Below are 16,574 nucleotides of genomic sequence, written 5' to 3'. Positions count from 1 at the left end.
AGATTGAGCGGCTGCAGTTGACTGCATTCAAACTTTTCCTCCCACCCCAAAGTAGTGGCCAGGTGTCTTTCCACAAAGTCTGTCTACACAGGGCGCTGCGACCAGTTTGCAGCAACAGTACTGAGCCATTGCTATCTAATACAAAGGTGAAAAATCTGCTATTAGAACTATCCTTCTTAGGAACATGTTACCTTCACTGATGCTGTTTCTGGTGGATACTTTATCTAACCGCACATTCCTCACCACCCTGTCTTCTCCCTGTTCTGTTGAATGGTCTCTTTTTCCACCTGAAATGTTTCTAAATTAAAGATCTGCACACTGGTACTTTTGAGTATTGTTTGTTGGGGTCTGCGTCCAAGAGTGCGGCCACACTTAAGGCAAAAATTGACATCAACATGCAAGGGCTTCACTTATATTCAACTCCATTGTCACTTCCAGACGGTACGAAGTTGGCACCTTCCAGCACCGTGCCACCTCCCTGCATGCAAACCAATGCTTCTAAAATCTTGAAGATCCAGTCTGGGTCCTGGGGATATTGTGAAGGTGAGTAGACAGCAGTTAGACCATCCACCTGAAAGAGCATTACAAAAGGAAAGTGACTTCATCTTGTTAACCTTATGACTGCTTTGCTTAAGAATTAGGTTGTTGGTTTATACATAGTTATAGATATTGTAAGAAGAAATCTAATGGCCCAAAGTAAAGACCTGGAGCTTTCCCTATTTTGGGTGACTTCATAGCTTAGAACCTTTAATTGAGTGAATGGGTCAACAGGATTACGGCTATGTTGGGTGGTTCACAGGGAGTACTTAAAATGCCTTTGTGAACCAGCTGTAAGACACAATTGAGAACTTTTGGAATCATGCGACTTCTGACCAATTGGATTCTGTAATATTTTTTTATTTTTTTTATTTATTTATTGTTTTATTCAATTAAGTACAAACCAAAAAAAGGAAAACATTCATTAATGCAGCAGAACTCCAGCCGAATGGATAAGTATATTAGAGTCATTGCACAACATTTGGCTATCATGGTATCTTATTCTCAAGGCGTGCCTCTACCAACATCTCTCGCCACCCGCCAGTAACCCGGGACCCGTTCCAAAAAAAAAGGAGGGAATCATGATGAAATAAAGAAGGAGGGTCCACCATATCAGGAGAGATACAGCACTCCGTCTCGCCATGCAAGGAGAACAACATAACCACTCAATGGTATTAATCAGCCACCGTCATGTGGGGAGAACTGCAGCCAGGTAACAATTACGATAACCTCTAGTAATAGGCAAGCGGAGGGCACAACCACGTCGCACAGCACTATCACCCGTCAAAATATCTTGCATGTTCCGGGGGGGGGGGGGGGGAGCAGAAAACGCCTAGTGGGGGGGCATCAATAACACAGCACTCACATTCCGCAGAGCCAGGTATTCCTCTAGAGGGCTCCAAATATTTTTGGGACGTGATCTCTCTGGCACGAGTTCCCAAAATATTAACAGTTGGTCATGGCAGAAAGCCGCATCTCACAACCAATCCGATCTACGCGGTACTCCCCCCCTACCCCAGCACATCGCTACTCTCCTCTTGGCAAGGAGCACAAGCAGTCCCACTAAACGTCTATGCGGGCTCTGCATTTCGTCCATATATCCCAGCAGCGCTACCTTAGGGGAGAGGGTTATCTCTTCTTTTATCATGTCAGCAATCGCTCGTCGCACCTCCTCCCAGTACTTATATACTTCCTCACACTCCCATGCCAGGTGGAAGAAACCTGCATCCGGGGCTCCGCAGCGGGCGCAGCGGGGGTCCGCCACCAACCCCATGGAGTGTAACTTCCTGGGTGTATAGTATATTCGGTGTAGGAATTTGAAATGCAGCAAGCGCAGTCTATAGTTCGGGGACAATGTTCTCATATAAACACAACAGCTACGCCATATCCCATCCGGGATGGGCTCCCCCAGGTCTCTCTCCCAGGCAGCCCGGGCGGGCATCACCAAGCCGCCACTCTGCTCCTGCGCAGCATTATACAGTTTGGTTATTAGCTTGGAGGGGGATTTCGCACTGCACAGTGCCTCCAAAGCCCGGAACTCGGGAGGAGCGGCCGGCTCTGCGAAGAACCGATCCCGCAGCAAGGAGTGAACACGGAGTGCACAAAAGCGCCGCAGCGGGGAGTCGTCGCAGTTCAAGAGTGCGTCAGAAACACCCAGCAGTCGGCCATCCACTACCCAGTCTCCCAGCGTCTGCAAGTCAGCGTCCCGCAGAAACCCACGCACACCTCTATCACAGAACATCTGGCCGTCAGCCACCGCCATAACAGGTAGTGATGACGCAAAAGGAGCCTGCACCCCAGCCCGCCGCATCAACGCCCTCCATGCTCCCGCAGTGCAGGAGACCGTGTCTATGCCTCTGGGGTGGGGGAGTGCCCGCCCTCCAAGCAGACCTATCAAGCCGTCAGGCCAGACAGAGTCACTCTCCGGAGCAAGATGCGGCATATATCGGGGCGGATTCAGCTACAAGTACGCGAAATGTGCCTGGGCACTATGGTAATATAACTCCAGGTCTGGAGCTGCCAATCCGCCGCGGTCAAACGGCAGCGTCAGCTTTTCCCACGCAATACGGGGCTGTCGTCCCGCCCAGACCAGCCGCACAAGCGCAGATCTCAGGCGCCGAAAATAAACTTTAGTGAGTGGCAGGGGAAGATTTATGAATAGATACAGAAATTTAGGGAGTACCACCATCTTAATGATGGCGATGCGGCCAGTCAGCGAAAGAGGAAGGGCCATCCAGGTCTCCACCTTGCCCTCCAGCCATGTCATCACTGTTTCATAGTTGGCAAGTCGGAGCGTCTCCGCGTCGCAGCTCAGGTGTATACCCAAGTAGCGCACTGGCCCGTCCGCCCAAATCAGAGGGTATCACGAGTCAAATCTGCTCACCCCGGGGGTCAGTGGCAGAATCATTGATTTTGACCAGTTAATGGTGATCCCAGAAAAGTTCCCGAAGCGGACAATTTCATCTAGTAAGATATCCAGATTTTGCCTGGGATTGCACACATATAGCGCTATATCGTCCGCATATAAGGATATCAGGACAGGGCGCTGCTGGAATCTTAGGCCACTATTACTATATCTCTGACGCAGTCCCGCTGCCAGCGGCTCCATAGCAGCCGCAAAAAGAAGCGGAGACAGCGGGCAGCCCTGTCGCGTACCACGTGATACCGGGAATGGGGCTGATATGCTCCCGTTAAGGCGAAGCCTGGCAGTAGGCAGAGTATACAGCAGCCTGATCCAATTTACAAATCGCGCGCTAAGGCCCACTCGATTCAGAAGTGCAAACATATATTCCCAGGCCAGGGAATCAAAGGCCTTAGCCGCATCAAGAAACACAGTGGCCACGTCGTCGTCTGTCTCTAGTGATCCCAGCACTGCAAAGAAGGTGCGTAAGTTGTGGCTCGTGGATCTCCCGGGTACAAAGCCCGATTGATCTGGGAGCACCATTCTAGAAAGTAGTGGCTGTAGTCGAGTCGCTATCATTTTTGCAAGGATCTCATTGTCAATGTTTATCATGGAGAGAGGACGGTATGAATCGCATCGCGTCGGGTCTTTACCAGGCTTCAGGATGGTTATTATTAAGTCCTCCCGGAGGGAGGTCGGGAGGGAGCCCACCGCTAGGGACTCTTCATACACCTCCAGCAGATAGGGAGCTAGGATGTCCCCAAATTCCTTATAAAAGGCAGGGGTCAGGCCATCAGTGCCAGGAGACTTATCCCCGGGTAAGCTTTGGACCACCGCCTTCACTGTGAACGGCACATCCAGATACATCCTGTGTGCCTCTTCAAACCACACTAACGCAATGCTCTCAAAATACTCCTTCATATCTGCCACCCTGAGTCCCACCGGGGGCGCATATAGCTGCGAGTAAAACTTGGTGAATTCCTGCAACACGCTTCCAGTACCAGTCACCCTGGCCCCGTCGGTGTCTAATACTTCAGTGACATAATTGCTGGCCCAGGGGCTACGCAGCAGCCCCGCGAGCGTCCTCCCAGCCCTCTCGCCCTCTCCATATCTACGAGCCCGCGAATGTCTCCCGAGGAAGCATACCTCTCTAAGTGAGGCCTCCTCATACAGTGACACCTCTCGTCTAATTTCCGCAAGTATCTCGTTTGACCATGTGGCCTCGAGACTCCGCTCCAGTACCTCAAGCCTCCTTTCAATATCAGCCATCTCTCGTCTTAATGCCTTCACTATCCCATGCTGTTTTGCTAGACACTCCCCACGGATCACTACTTTAAATGCTTCCCATACCGTGCCCGGGGAGTCCACCGACCCTCGGTTCTCCTCAAAAAATAGCCGAATGGCCTCTCGTATCTCCGCTCGGAAGGCGTCGTCCCGGAGGGCGCCACCGGGCAACCGCCACATTACCATTGGATTTAACTCACTAGGCAGCGCCATATCTAATAGTACCGGTGAGTGGTCCGACAGCGTGCGAGGGAGATGATTAATTGCTCTAGTCCAGGCCTCTACATCTTTAGTGCCCAACCATCGGTCAATACGGGACCAGCTGCTATGAAAGTAATTCAAACAAGTGCCTTCCCGCACACCCGCGTGTCTCCGCCTCCACAAATCTACCAGCGCGCCACTATCCATTACTGCCGTCAGTGCCCTTGCTGCTGAAACGTGCTGCATCCTGGCCACACTCTCACGGTCCAGCCAAGCATCCAGCACAACATTAGAATCGCCGCCCCAAACCACAGCCCCAGCTCCCAGCGACTCCACCCGGCGCCACACTTCCAGAAAGAATTCCGAGTCATCCACATTTGGCCCATACACTGCCACTAGCCGGCAAGCCCTGTCCAGCAGCATTCCGCTCAGCATTACATATCTTCCGTTGGGGTCGATAATGATCTCTCGTGTGCGCCATTGTAGCCCCTTACGAATAATGATTGCGACCCCTCGGGCATAACTGGAGTATGCCGAGTGATGAGTCTCCCCAACCCAGCCAGCCCTCAGTCTGTTAACCGACTGCGCCGTCAGATGCGTTTCCTGAAGCATACAAATATCAATACTATGTCGTTTAGCATAAGCCATCACCAGCCGGATTTTTTGGTTGTCATTGAGTCCCCGCACATTCCATGTCAAGCATTTCACAGTAGTAGAAGCATCATCCCCCATCCAGACCCCAGCCACGCAGCCCAGCATATGGACACAGCCCACCGCCTGCCAGAAACCAAACAGAAAAAGAACCAGAAACATTTCCCAGTTTGCCCTCGCCTCCCCCCTCCCACCCAGGCCCCCCAATCGGACCCTAGAAGTAGCCCACCCAACCATCCCCAGAACCCAAACTGAGGGGATATAACACGAAAGAACCGGACTCATCCGTGGGGGCATAGGCCCGCCGATCGACCCTCCACCCTAAAAAGGGTATGGGAGAGAGGGTACACGGACAGCCCCTAGCTATATAACAGGGGCAGATTGTGTAGCGGACCCCTATTTCTCCACAGCTCCAGTGATATCGAGGTCACCAGTCCAGCGCATTAATCATTGTCACTAAGTGAGGTGTTTTCTGGGTTCACCTCCCCGGCCCCCCGCTGTTTAGGCAATCTTTTAACAAACTTATTCGCCTGCTTTATATCCGTGAAATATAACACTTTGCCCTCATGCCTCACTCTCAATTTAGCCGGATATAACAGAGCAAATCCTATTCCAGCCTGGCTTAGCGTATGCTTGATCGGCAGAAAAGCCCGTCTTTGTGCCTGTACTCCCGGGGTGTAATCAGGGAAAAAGTTGATTTCGGAGTTCTTAAAAGTTAAGGGGCTTTTTTCCCTGGCAAGCCGAAGCACGGTGTCTCGGTCCCTGTAATTTAGTAACCGTGCAATAATTGGGCGCGGAGGAGTGCCCGGCGGAGGTCAAGGGCCCAAGGATCGATGTGCCCTCTCAATCACCAGCATCCGCGACAACTCTCCAGGAAACAGCTCTTGTAGCATGTTCTCGACAAAGTCTTCCATGCGACTCATATCTGTTGTCTCCGGCAGCCCCACGATGCGGATATTGTTACGTCGGGACCGAGCTTCCAGGTCCTCATTCTTGTTTCGTATCACCTCCATAAGGCGTTCCATCTGCGCAATCTGTTCTCTATCGCCACTGCGAGCGTCCTCTATATCAGATGTGCGAGTCTGTAGCGTTTCAAATCTAGCATCATGGTCGTCCACTCGAGCTCTAATGCGGTCAAGCCGCTCCGTTACATGATCCAGCTTAGCATCAATTCCGGCCAAACTGGTCTTGAGTTCCATGAACATGGCTCTCACGGACATCTCGGAGGACCCCTCCTCAGTGTCTGCATCTCCAGGCCGGGGTTCGGAAGTGGCGCCCCGGAGAAGGAGTTTAGCTTGCCGCTTATCTGCTTTACCCATCTTGCAGTATTGCCATATGATGTAACTGAAGTAATCTGAATTCGCCCGCCCAGGTCAACAAGTTTCCAGCGCCGGAAGAAACAGCCCCTCGACTGTCTCACTTGCTCCACTAAGCCGTTTGGTCAGCTCCCGGCGCGCCCAGCGGCCTCCACCTCTCTCACACCCCTATACCTCCACGCATGGGCCCAGATTAGCTGCGTTAGTTTCAGGGGTACGACTCAGCCCAGGAGGGCGGGGGGAGGGGGGGGTCCAGCCAGCCACTAAGCCGCTAATCCAGGGCGTTCAGGCTTCCGGAGTCCATAGGGCACCGGGATCGAAGAGTCATGTCAGCCGGGACCCCAAACCCCCGCCACACCTCCAGTCTGCCCTCTACCTGGCTCAAGCTCCCAGTTCTGTGCTGGATTCCATGTGTGGTCCGCAGGACATCCGAGATTTCTGTGCAGGCAGCCGGGGGCAGTGTTCAAGTTCACCAAGCAGGTTCCTAAGCTGGCCCAGTTCCAGGTATACGCCTCACGCGGTTCCAGCGCACTCCACCAGTGGTCGGTGTGCGCCGTCTGCCAGCCGGGCCCGCGCCCCTCCGCCGAGTCTCCGGGATCCGGGGGCCCCCGAGGGAAACCCCTTCCGATGGGCGGGAGCGGCCCGCGCCCAGAATCAGTCACCGTCGTATTAAGGAGGAGGGGGGGGGGGGAGCCGCGGCCCGAATTGACCGCCGGTCCGGCTTCCCCGAGTTCCCGGCCCCTCTGTCTCCGCGCCCCTCAATCAGGGGAAGCGGTCGCCGCCCTCGCTCAGCCCGCGCGCGCCTTAAGAGCCAGCGCGCGCAGAGAGCCACCAGCGCTAGGCCCCTCGGCGCTCACCCGTCTCCCGGGCCCCCGCAGCAGCCAGACCCAGCTCGATATCGCCGGCCAACCTCTCAGGGGGAAGCGCCTGGGGTCCGCTCCATTTCCGCCCCGATTAGGATGAGTTTAAGCGGATAAAGTGCCCGGCCCCGGCAGAGCCTCACCAGGTGACGGCCATCTTGCCCGGTGGCCAAGCCACGCCCCCTGGATTCTGTAATATCACTCTCAAAACTCCACCACATTTTTGTCAAAAGACAAACTTTGGAAGTGACTCCCAAACCTCTTCAGTATACTTGTTTGCAATTAAAGACGTATATTCTTCCCTTTTTTGCACTAATAGGGGAGAACTACTATTTTATTCTTAAATCAGAAAGCTTGTTCTTGGCTGCCTTGCACACACGGTGGAACCAACTGGTTAAGATAATAGTTTTTTTCTTATAATTGGAAGGTTTAGATCATTCACTCCCTACAGTACTCAGCAGTAACTCAAAAGCAGCAATACATTGAGAGAGAGACTCAAAATATTGCTTCACCAAATCTCAGAAGAATTTGTCATACAAGGATACATTTTATGTTCCAGTTTGGCAATCATTTTACCCATTTAAGTTGTGGCTTATCGTTGCATCTTCTGGATAATTAAAAACGCTAATTTCGGGCAAACCAAAAACGGTATTCGTTTTTGATTTTATAAAATGAAATGTAGTTAGAGTATATCTGCTCTGTTTTCTAAACAGTTTTACCAGATCCAAGTGTTTTATCTGAAAGATTATATAATCTATTTTAGAACATCTATCCCCTCTACTGAAGGCTAGAGTAACTTGAACTGTTCTGGCATTCACTGCTGTATAGCCATGGGTAATCATGGTTTGTAAAAGTTGGTTAGCTATTGCAGGGGTGTTGGTTTGAGAGTCAACAAAGGTGGCTGAATTCAGATCTGAAGCACGCTAGCAGTGTGTTTGCTCGAAAGGTCTATGTTGTCCTTAAGGGGACAATTGTAATTGCCTACAGTATATTTCCCCCTTGTCCCAAATGGTCGTCAGCTGGTCCAGTGTTTGTTATTTAGATACATTTTTATATAATCAGCTAGATCTTTTATAAATGTTCACTGGCCTGTAGATACCACCATTCAGGTCAGACAAAATAAATAACTGTTAGGGTTACAACATTCCATTATTTTAAAGGACATGGCTTGACAAAATATTAACCCAGACTAACAGCCTCCCCTCCTGCGTCCCCTCCACCTTTCCCACCCCCAAATAAGGATTCCTTTGAAATTCTTAGTGCATGGCTTGGAACCGTTTAAAATGCAGGTCTTTGTGCTATTAAAAGGGCCCAGGTATCTTCAAGTGGCGGTTGCCAGTCAATGGGGGTAGCAGGCAGGGTGGTGAGGTTGGGGGTGAGGGATGATTTTCTTTTTTTTTTTTAAAGCTTACTTGTGGGGGAGACACGTTCATCCCCCCTCTGTCCTCTTCCTGTTCCCAGGCTCCCAGGCACTCACTATGCTGCTGTCACCAGCAACATCAGCATCGTGATTGGTCTGAGCGGCCTGCTTTGCCGCTCAAACTATGAATGGGAGCCTGGGAATGTTCTCCACTCGGCTGTGCTATACAGCCGGGTAGAGAACATGCAAAGTGCTCATGTCTTTTTGGCTGGCCACACAGATATGGGCACTTTGTGTGTACATAGCCCACCACTGGCCCCCTCCCTCACCTCCTCTTCCAGGAAATATAAAATGCTAATAACATAATGTTATTATCATTTTATTTTTCCTTTCCGCACAATCCAGTGGGGCAACGCTCCTCTGCCTTAGCGGAGGAACTGCCCCTGGTGTCTTGTAGATAAATTGTGTCAAACGTATCTATAGTTATTCCAATTAAGAGTCTGAAATTCCCTTTCTAACCAAAGTGTTCCAACTCATTACCAATAACTATTTGTTATCCCTTGAAATGCATTCCCTGTCAACCTCTGAAGTTGGTAGTGCATGGGACAGTCATCGTTTTTATAACCAACCGGACCATTTTCCTCTTGCCAGAGCTGTGTTTAAATGAATCTTCAAATAGAACTGAGTAGAATGTACTAATGCAGGACAGCATGTTTTTCTTTTTCTTTTTTTTAGCTTACAGCCTTAAAAGGACAGCATCACAATTGTGCATAAAGCACATTATATTTTTTCATCAATATTGCACTATTTTGTTATGTTTCCTGACATTCTGCCTAGACTGAGAGCATTTTGTGGATTACTAACTTAATTTTTGATCACTGACTCTTCTATGCATCCTCAATAATGTGTGTAAACGTACATATACTATAGGAGTTAAAATTATGTTTGAGCTTGTCCTTATTGTACTCTTTCTTGCTTAATTGTAACTGTCTCTGGTATATTTTTTGCAACATGTAACTTTATAAAGCACCTGGGAAAGCCCACTTTGGTCTGGAGCATATCTGAAGTAGCAGAATACTTTAATTATGAATTTGATGATTATAGGTTAAAGGTTGATAACTTCTCTTTCTGCACCGGGAACAGAGAACTCCCTCATTAACCCTTTATTCACAACTCAAAATTAGCGGAAGGAAAATGTTCTAGTAGAACAGACTGAAATAACTTGGACAGTAAGGCGAGGGATCGATCCTCTTTCACTGTTTCAGTGCTGTGGTACACACTCTGAATATGTTTCTGAGGATTAGGATAGTGCCACAGGAAGAATGACTCGCCTTAAGAACTAAGAAAGCTAGAGTTATGCTGGGTATTTTTTAAAATGACTTTCCTATGTGCATCATTTACATACCTAATATGTCTAATTGGCGTTCATTTTCCTTTTCAGAAACTTGTGGATTTTTGTATCAAAGTTCACAGAATTTGATGCAAGAAAACTGCATAAGCTCTATAAGCATGCAATCAAAAAACGTCAGGAGTGTCAGGTAAAACTTTAAAAATATCTGTACAATTCCAGAAGACTTTTGTAATTTCATGTAGGTTGTCGGAGCAAAAATGGTATTGATCATCTGAAGGCAGCCTAAATCGTCTGTACATATAAAGAGGCCCCCACACAGTTATTAACCTGTGTAATCATGCAATTTAAATCAGCTTTTAAAATAGTGTCCATTCATAATAATGATGCTGTTATATCCGATTCCACCTTACTTTCCATCTCTTCTGAAAACTGCTTCTCGAAGTTCCACATTTGTTGAGAACATCTTGTGTCAAACCTTCATAGGAGGCTGGCCCCGACCCCAAAGGTTGCTCCACTATATGTGCTCTGCCCGCCACCGTGTATCTTTTTTTTTTCTCCACTGAAGCAGGCCTTAAAATATTAGCCTACACTCCTAGGGAAAGTTAGTATGGTTTAATGTTTAGGCTGCAGTGACTATTATATATGAGGAAAAGTAGCCTCTTTCTAGGATGGTTACCCCCACTTTTTGCATGTTTGTCAGTGTAGTTGACTGTGTTCACAGGGATCCTGTGAACCAGGACCCCAGTGATTATGCTCCCTCCCTTCTAACTTGGTAACTTGTACCATTTTCACCTCACATTTGGCATATTGGTGCTCCCATGTAAGTTCCTAATATATGGTACATAGGTACATAGGGCATTTGGGTACCAGGGTGTCAGTATGAGCTGCAGCATGTATCTGATAGAGACTTCTAGTTGCAGATTCCTTACCTAATTAATTTCCCCCCAGGCGTCTACGTATCGGTAGGTGGCGCCGGTCGACTCAGCGGGCGTCGGTGTCGTAGTTGCAGCAGTGACGTGGGGGGTAGTACATAGATGCCACCTCAGCGCAGTGACGTCAGTTCTTTTCTATCTGCGCCATGCGCTGATCCGAAGAGAGCTACCTTGTTCTCTTTTTGACTGATTTTGACCCTTTTGTCAAGTTTTTTGGTGAGTTATTTGGTGCGTGCGAGGACTGTCACTCATGATGTTGGTGACGGATCCATATTGGGTCTGTTTGTGGTGCCTGGAGCGCAACCACGACCCGAAGTCGTGCTCCGAGTGCCGGGCCATGCACCTGAAGGCCTTGAGGGAGAGTGGTTTCTCAAGCTCATGGCTTCCCAAGCTCATGGCTTCCCGGTGCTCGACTCCGCGTAGGTCCTGGTCTCGCTTTAGGGGACGGTCACAAGGCTGCTCACGGAGCCACCACCACTCTTCTTCCTCTAAATCTCGGGCAAAGGTAAGAAGTCGTCGAAGCAGCCCAGTCACCCTTCGACTTCACCCCATCACTCGGCTGATGCGACGGTGGAGGAGTGTCGACTCTCGAGGCCTCTGTCTTCGGAGCCTCCTACTGGGTCCCCTCCGTGCTTCCCCCAATTTCAGGTAGCCGGAGCGACTCCTGCCCAATTGAAGGAGTTTTATGAGGCCATGCACCTCATTTTTGGGCAGGCTGACCCTGATACAGTGTCTTCTGGCCCAAGTGGTTCGGTCGGAGGGGCCTTCTGGTTCCGCGGCAGAGGCTTCGGCTTCAGCTCCGGCCACCGAGGTCCCCTCCGGATCCGCACCGATGACAGTCGTACCACTGAGACCATACCCGGCACCGGTTTGAATGTTGACTCTCCCGACATTGGTGGGGCCCACCATCGACATCGACCGGATCCTCATCCCCAATGACTTGGAGTCGGAACGGCATCTACTCCTGCTTTCCTGGTCGCTAGGGGGGGGGGGGGGGTACTGTGTTACTTACCTCTGTGGTTTTCTGGTACTCCCCTCTACACATTCCACTTACCTAGGTAGGGGTCTTACCTCCCCCACACACTTTTTGCCTGATATTGATGCTGACCTAAGAGTGAGCTGGGATCCTGCTAACCAGGCCCCAGCACCAGTTTTCATTCCCAGACCAGTTTCTGCCAGCCTGCTACAACCAGGCGAGTTTCTGGCCACATGGGGTTGAGTCCCTTTGTCACTCTTTGGCCAGGAACAAAGCCTGTACTGGGTGGAGGTGCTTCTCACCTCCCCCTGCAGAAACTGTAATACCTGGCAGTGAGCCTCAAAGGCTCATGCCTTTTTTTTACAACACCCCAGGGCATCCCAGCTAGTGGAGATACCCGCCCCTCCGGCCTCTGCCCCCACTTTTGGCGGCAAGGCTGGAGGAGATGAGGAAAACAAGGAGGAGCCACCCACCAGTCAGGACAGCCCCTAAGGTGCCCTGAGCTGAGGTGACTCCTGCCTTTAGAAATCCTCCATTTTGAGATTGGAGGATTCCCCCAATAGGAATAGGGAAGTGCCCCCCTCCCCTCAGGGAAGAGGCACAAAGAGGGTCTAGCCACCCTCCAGGACAGTAGCCATTGGCTACTGCCCCGGCCTAAACACACCTCTAAATATAGTATGCAGGGGCAACCCTGAACCCAGCAAACCAGATTCCTGCAACCTACACAAAGGACTGCTCACCTGAAAGCCCCGCAGAGACGACAGAGACGACAACTGAATTGGCCCCAACCCTACCAGCCTGTCTCCAGACTCAAAGAACCGGCACAGCAACGCATCTGACATGGACCAGCCACCTTTGAGAACTCAGAGGACTGCCCTGAACCCGAAGGACCAAGAAACTTCTGAGAACAGTGGCACTGTTCAAAAACAGCAACAACTTTGTGACTTTTGAGCAACTTTGAAAGAACTCTCCCTTCCCGCCGCAAGTGCGAGACTTCTCACTCTGCACCCCCGGCTCTTGCTCCAGAGAACAAACACCGCAGAGAGAACTCCCAGGCGACTGCGATGACGTGAGTAACCTGAGTCGACCCCCCTGCACCCCAACAGCAACGCCTGCAAAGATGATCTAGAGGCTCCCCCTGACTACGACTGCCTTGTAACAAGGAACCCGACACCTGGACTAAGACCTGCACCCGAGCCCCCAGGACAGAGAGGAACCACCTTCCAGTGCAGGATTGACCAGCAGGTGGCCCTCTTCCTAGCCCAGTTGGTGGCTGGCCCGAGAAGCCCACTTGTGCCCTGCCTGCATCGCCTAAGTGACCCACGGGTCCCTCCATTGCTTTCTATAGCAAACCAAACGCCTACTTAACACACTGCACCCGGCCGCCCCTGTGCCGCTGAGGGTGTGTTTTGTGTGCCTGTTTGTCCCCCCAACCCCAGTGCTCTACGGAACCCCCCTGGTCTTTGTTATGTTGAGGCTATGACAGCCTCAACACCTGATTGCGCGACACTGTTGGATGTTTCGGTCGTGTCAGCGTGGTCGGATGAGGTCGCGCATACACGCTCACCAGCAGCACGGGCCTCGATGCCTGGCTGCGAGCGTCTCCGTCTGCCTTTCGACCACGCCCACGGTTTATTTATAGCTCCGGGGCGAAACCACGGAGCAAACCAAAACACATGAAACAAGAGGTGGAATCCCTCCGGAAACATCCGGGTATTCCACCACACCACTACACACAATTAACGATCCCCCCAGCATTTAGCAGGGTGTCAGAAGGTCGGTTTCATCACTGACGTGCGACACCACATTCCTCCCCAAAAATGAAAAATACCAGAAATGTCAAAACAAACTGTTCACTATTCACACAGGACCAGGATCATCGTCATGCCGCTCCTGAGAACGAGAAAGAGTGCTGTCCCCTCCAGGTCCCGGAGACAACGGACCACCAGCCTCAGCATCACAAAATTCTTCTCCAACACTGTCTCCAGAAGGGTATAACCGTTTAAATAAAGAAACCTTGCGGGTCACTGTCTCATTCCCACGTCGGGCCACTACAGCAGATCCATTTCGTTGCACAATCAGCCACGGGTCGGAACCAAATGGCGTGCAAAATTTGCTTCCTGGCAAAATTTGTTTCAGTAACACTTGATCACCCACTCGAAGGTCCGACGGGACTGCTCGGCGAGCACGGCTTGCCCTTTGATTAGACACACGCCTTTTCTCCTGTACCACGTCACGAGACACGGCGGGAGGAATCCAAGAAGAGTGATGAGGAATGGCATCCACAGACGCCCTCCCAAGCGCAAGATGAGTAGGTGCCCTGTTCGTGGTGGAATGGGCGTTTGCCTATAATTCCTCAAAAATGAAAATATAGCATAATCCACAGTTTGACCACCAGCTAAAGCGATCCGGATCACCTTGTTCAGAGTCCTCATGAACCTTTCTACCTCACCGTTCGCTTGTGGCCAACGCGGGGTAATAAGGCGGTGCCGGGTGCCAGCCAGGTTAAGATACTCAGTTAGTTCTTTACTTTGGAATGGAGGTCCATTGTCGGTCTTTATCTCTGATATGAGACCATCGGTAGCCATGGCTTTCTCGAGACCAGAAATCACAAGCTCTGCCGTTAGGGCAGGAATGATCTCCACTTCAGGATACTTTGAAAAATCATCGATAAGAACCATTGTGTGGCGACCATCGGGCAAACTTCCGAAGTCCAGACTAGCCAAAACCCATGGCCCAACTGGGGATGGCTCAGTTTCGATCGGATTGGGTCTACTAGGTTCACCAGTGGCCTGACACCACCTGCAAGACTTCACCAGAGACTACACCTGTTCGTCTATAAGAGGAAACCACACTGTTGATCGGAGACGACTCTTTGTTTTGACCATTCTTTGGTGACCATTATGGGCCAACGCAATCGCCCTGGCAGTAAGGGAGGACGGAATGACCAACCGATTTCCTCTCAAAATGCACCCCTCAGGATCAGTGGTAAGCTCATCCCTCACAGTGTACAGACTCCCGATGATGCCTTGTGACTCGTTGGTCAGGAGAGACAGTTGTCCCTTAAGGCGGCGCCACTGTTTGTTATTCATGGCCACCAGAACTTTCTGTAGACACTCATCATTCTTGGTCGCTTGCACAATTTCACTCAGTCATCGGTATCGGCCTGGACCGGTCTGTGACGTATCTAACGTATTCCTCGGTCTCTTGTGCCTCCTCAATCTCCACAGCAGATGCAGCCCGGGGATGTCTTGACAAATAGTCTGCCGGATTTTCGGACCCCGGACGGTGTTCTAGCTGGCATCGATAATCTTGTAATTGTAGCATCCACTTCTCGATCCGGGGCGGAGGTTTGGAAGCAGTGCCATTAAAGAGAGGGAGCAGTGGCTTGTGTTCGGTAGTTACAAGGAAGGGGCGACCATACACATAGATATGAAAATGCTTGCAGCCCCAGTGCACCGCAATCGCTTCCTTTTCTATCTGAGAATAACTCTGTTCAGTTTCAGTGAGCGATCGGCTGGCATATGCAACCGAGAACCACATCCCGTCTGGGTGCTCTTGCAGCAACACGGCCCCCAATCCTTTCGGCCCAGCATCCACAGCGATTTTAGTACTTCGTTTTGGATCGAAATATTTCAAAATGGTATCACTGGAAAGCGCATCTTTGATCGCCTCAAATGCACATTGCTCAGGGACCTCCCACCGCCATGGTTCAGAGGCTTTGGTGAGGTTCCTCAACGGCTGCGTGAGATTAGACAAGTCCTTAATGAAACGGGCACAGTAATTTACCATTCCTAAGAAGCTCCTGACTTCAGTAATATTGGTGGGAGGGGGTGCCTTCTTAATGTCATTGACTTTGGCCAGATCTGGAGCTACTCCACTCGCGGAAAACGTGTAACCAAAAAATTGTATCTTGTCCTTTAGAAACTCACACTTGTCACGGTGGAGTGTGAGTCCTGATTCCTTAATACGTTGTAGGACCTTCTGTATTCGGGAATGGTGTTCGGCAATGGTGGGTGCATGTACTAAGATGTCGTCACTGACGTTAATAGTTCCAGGCAATCCAATTAGCAGCTCCTGAATCACATTTTGGAATACCTCGGCAGCACTGGATACCCCAAAGCTCAGCCTTTTATACCTCCGGAGCCCTACATGTGTAGAGAAAGTCGTAATGTAGCGGGAGTCTTTGGCCAACACCAACTGGTGGTATCTGGACCTGAGATCCAGTTTAGAGAACCAGCGCGACTCGCTGAGTTCCCCCAGAATGTCGTCAATCTTCGGTGTTAAATGCCTCTCCCGTTTGATGGCAGTATTAGGGAGGCGCATGTCCACACAGATTCTCACTTCGCCAGGCTGTTTGGGCTTCCTCGCTACCACGATGAGGGAGACCCAAGGAGTGGGTCCAGAGACCTTCTCGATGATTCCAGCCCTTTCCAGATTTTCCAATTCTCTGTCCACTTGGGGTCGAAGGTGGAACGCCACTCGTCGATGACGAAGAGCTACCGGTTGTACCGTGTTATCAATGTGAAGCTTGATTTCTCGGCCTCAGAGGCACCCAATTCCTTTGAATACCTCTTCATATCGTGCCACCAGCTCAGATATAGACTCTTGATGAATGCGAACGTTACAATTGCCAATTCTTCTGCTGCTTTACAGCCCAACAGCATTCCAGTTCCTCCCTCGGTCACACAGATCTTCGCTGAGG

General features: G+C 50.6%; 1 protein-coding gene across 3 annotated transcripts in view; it reads left to right on the top strand.

The window, feature by feature from the left end:
* Positions 1 to 16,574, top strand: part of CHD1 (chromodomain helicase DNA binding protein 1) — a 1,172,453-nt gene that overhangs the window by 1,021,708 nt on the left and 134,171 nt on the right. For all 3 annotated transcript variants that reach the window (XM_069225994.1, XM_069225985.1, XM_069225977.1), the window contains exon 34: positions 10,052 to 10,148. In XM_069225994.1, the coding sequence (XP_069082095.1) occupies positions 10,052 to 10,148 (97 nt within the window). The remainder of the gene's footprint in view (positions 1 to 10,051; positions 10,149 to 16,574) is intronic.

Source organism: Pleurodeles waltl, chromosome 1_1 (genome assembly GCF_031143425.1).
Source record: "Pleurodeles waltl isolate 20211129_DDA chromosome 1_1, aPleWal1.hap1.20221129, whole genome shotgun sequence".
Lineage (NCBI taxonomy): Eukaryota > Metazoa > Chordata > Amphibia > Caudata > Salamandridae > Pleurodeles > Pleurodeles waltl.
The sequence above is the reverse complement of the archived record's forward strand: the minus strand, read 5'-3'. Positions and strand labels throughout refer to the sequence as shown.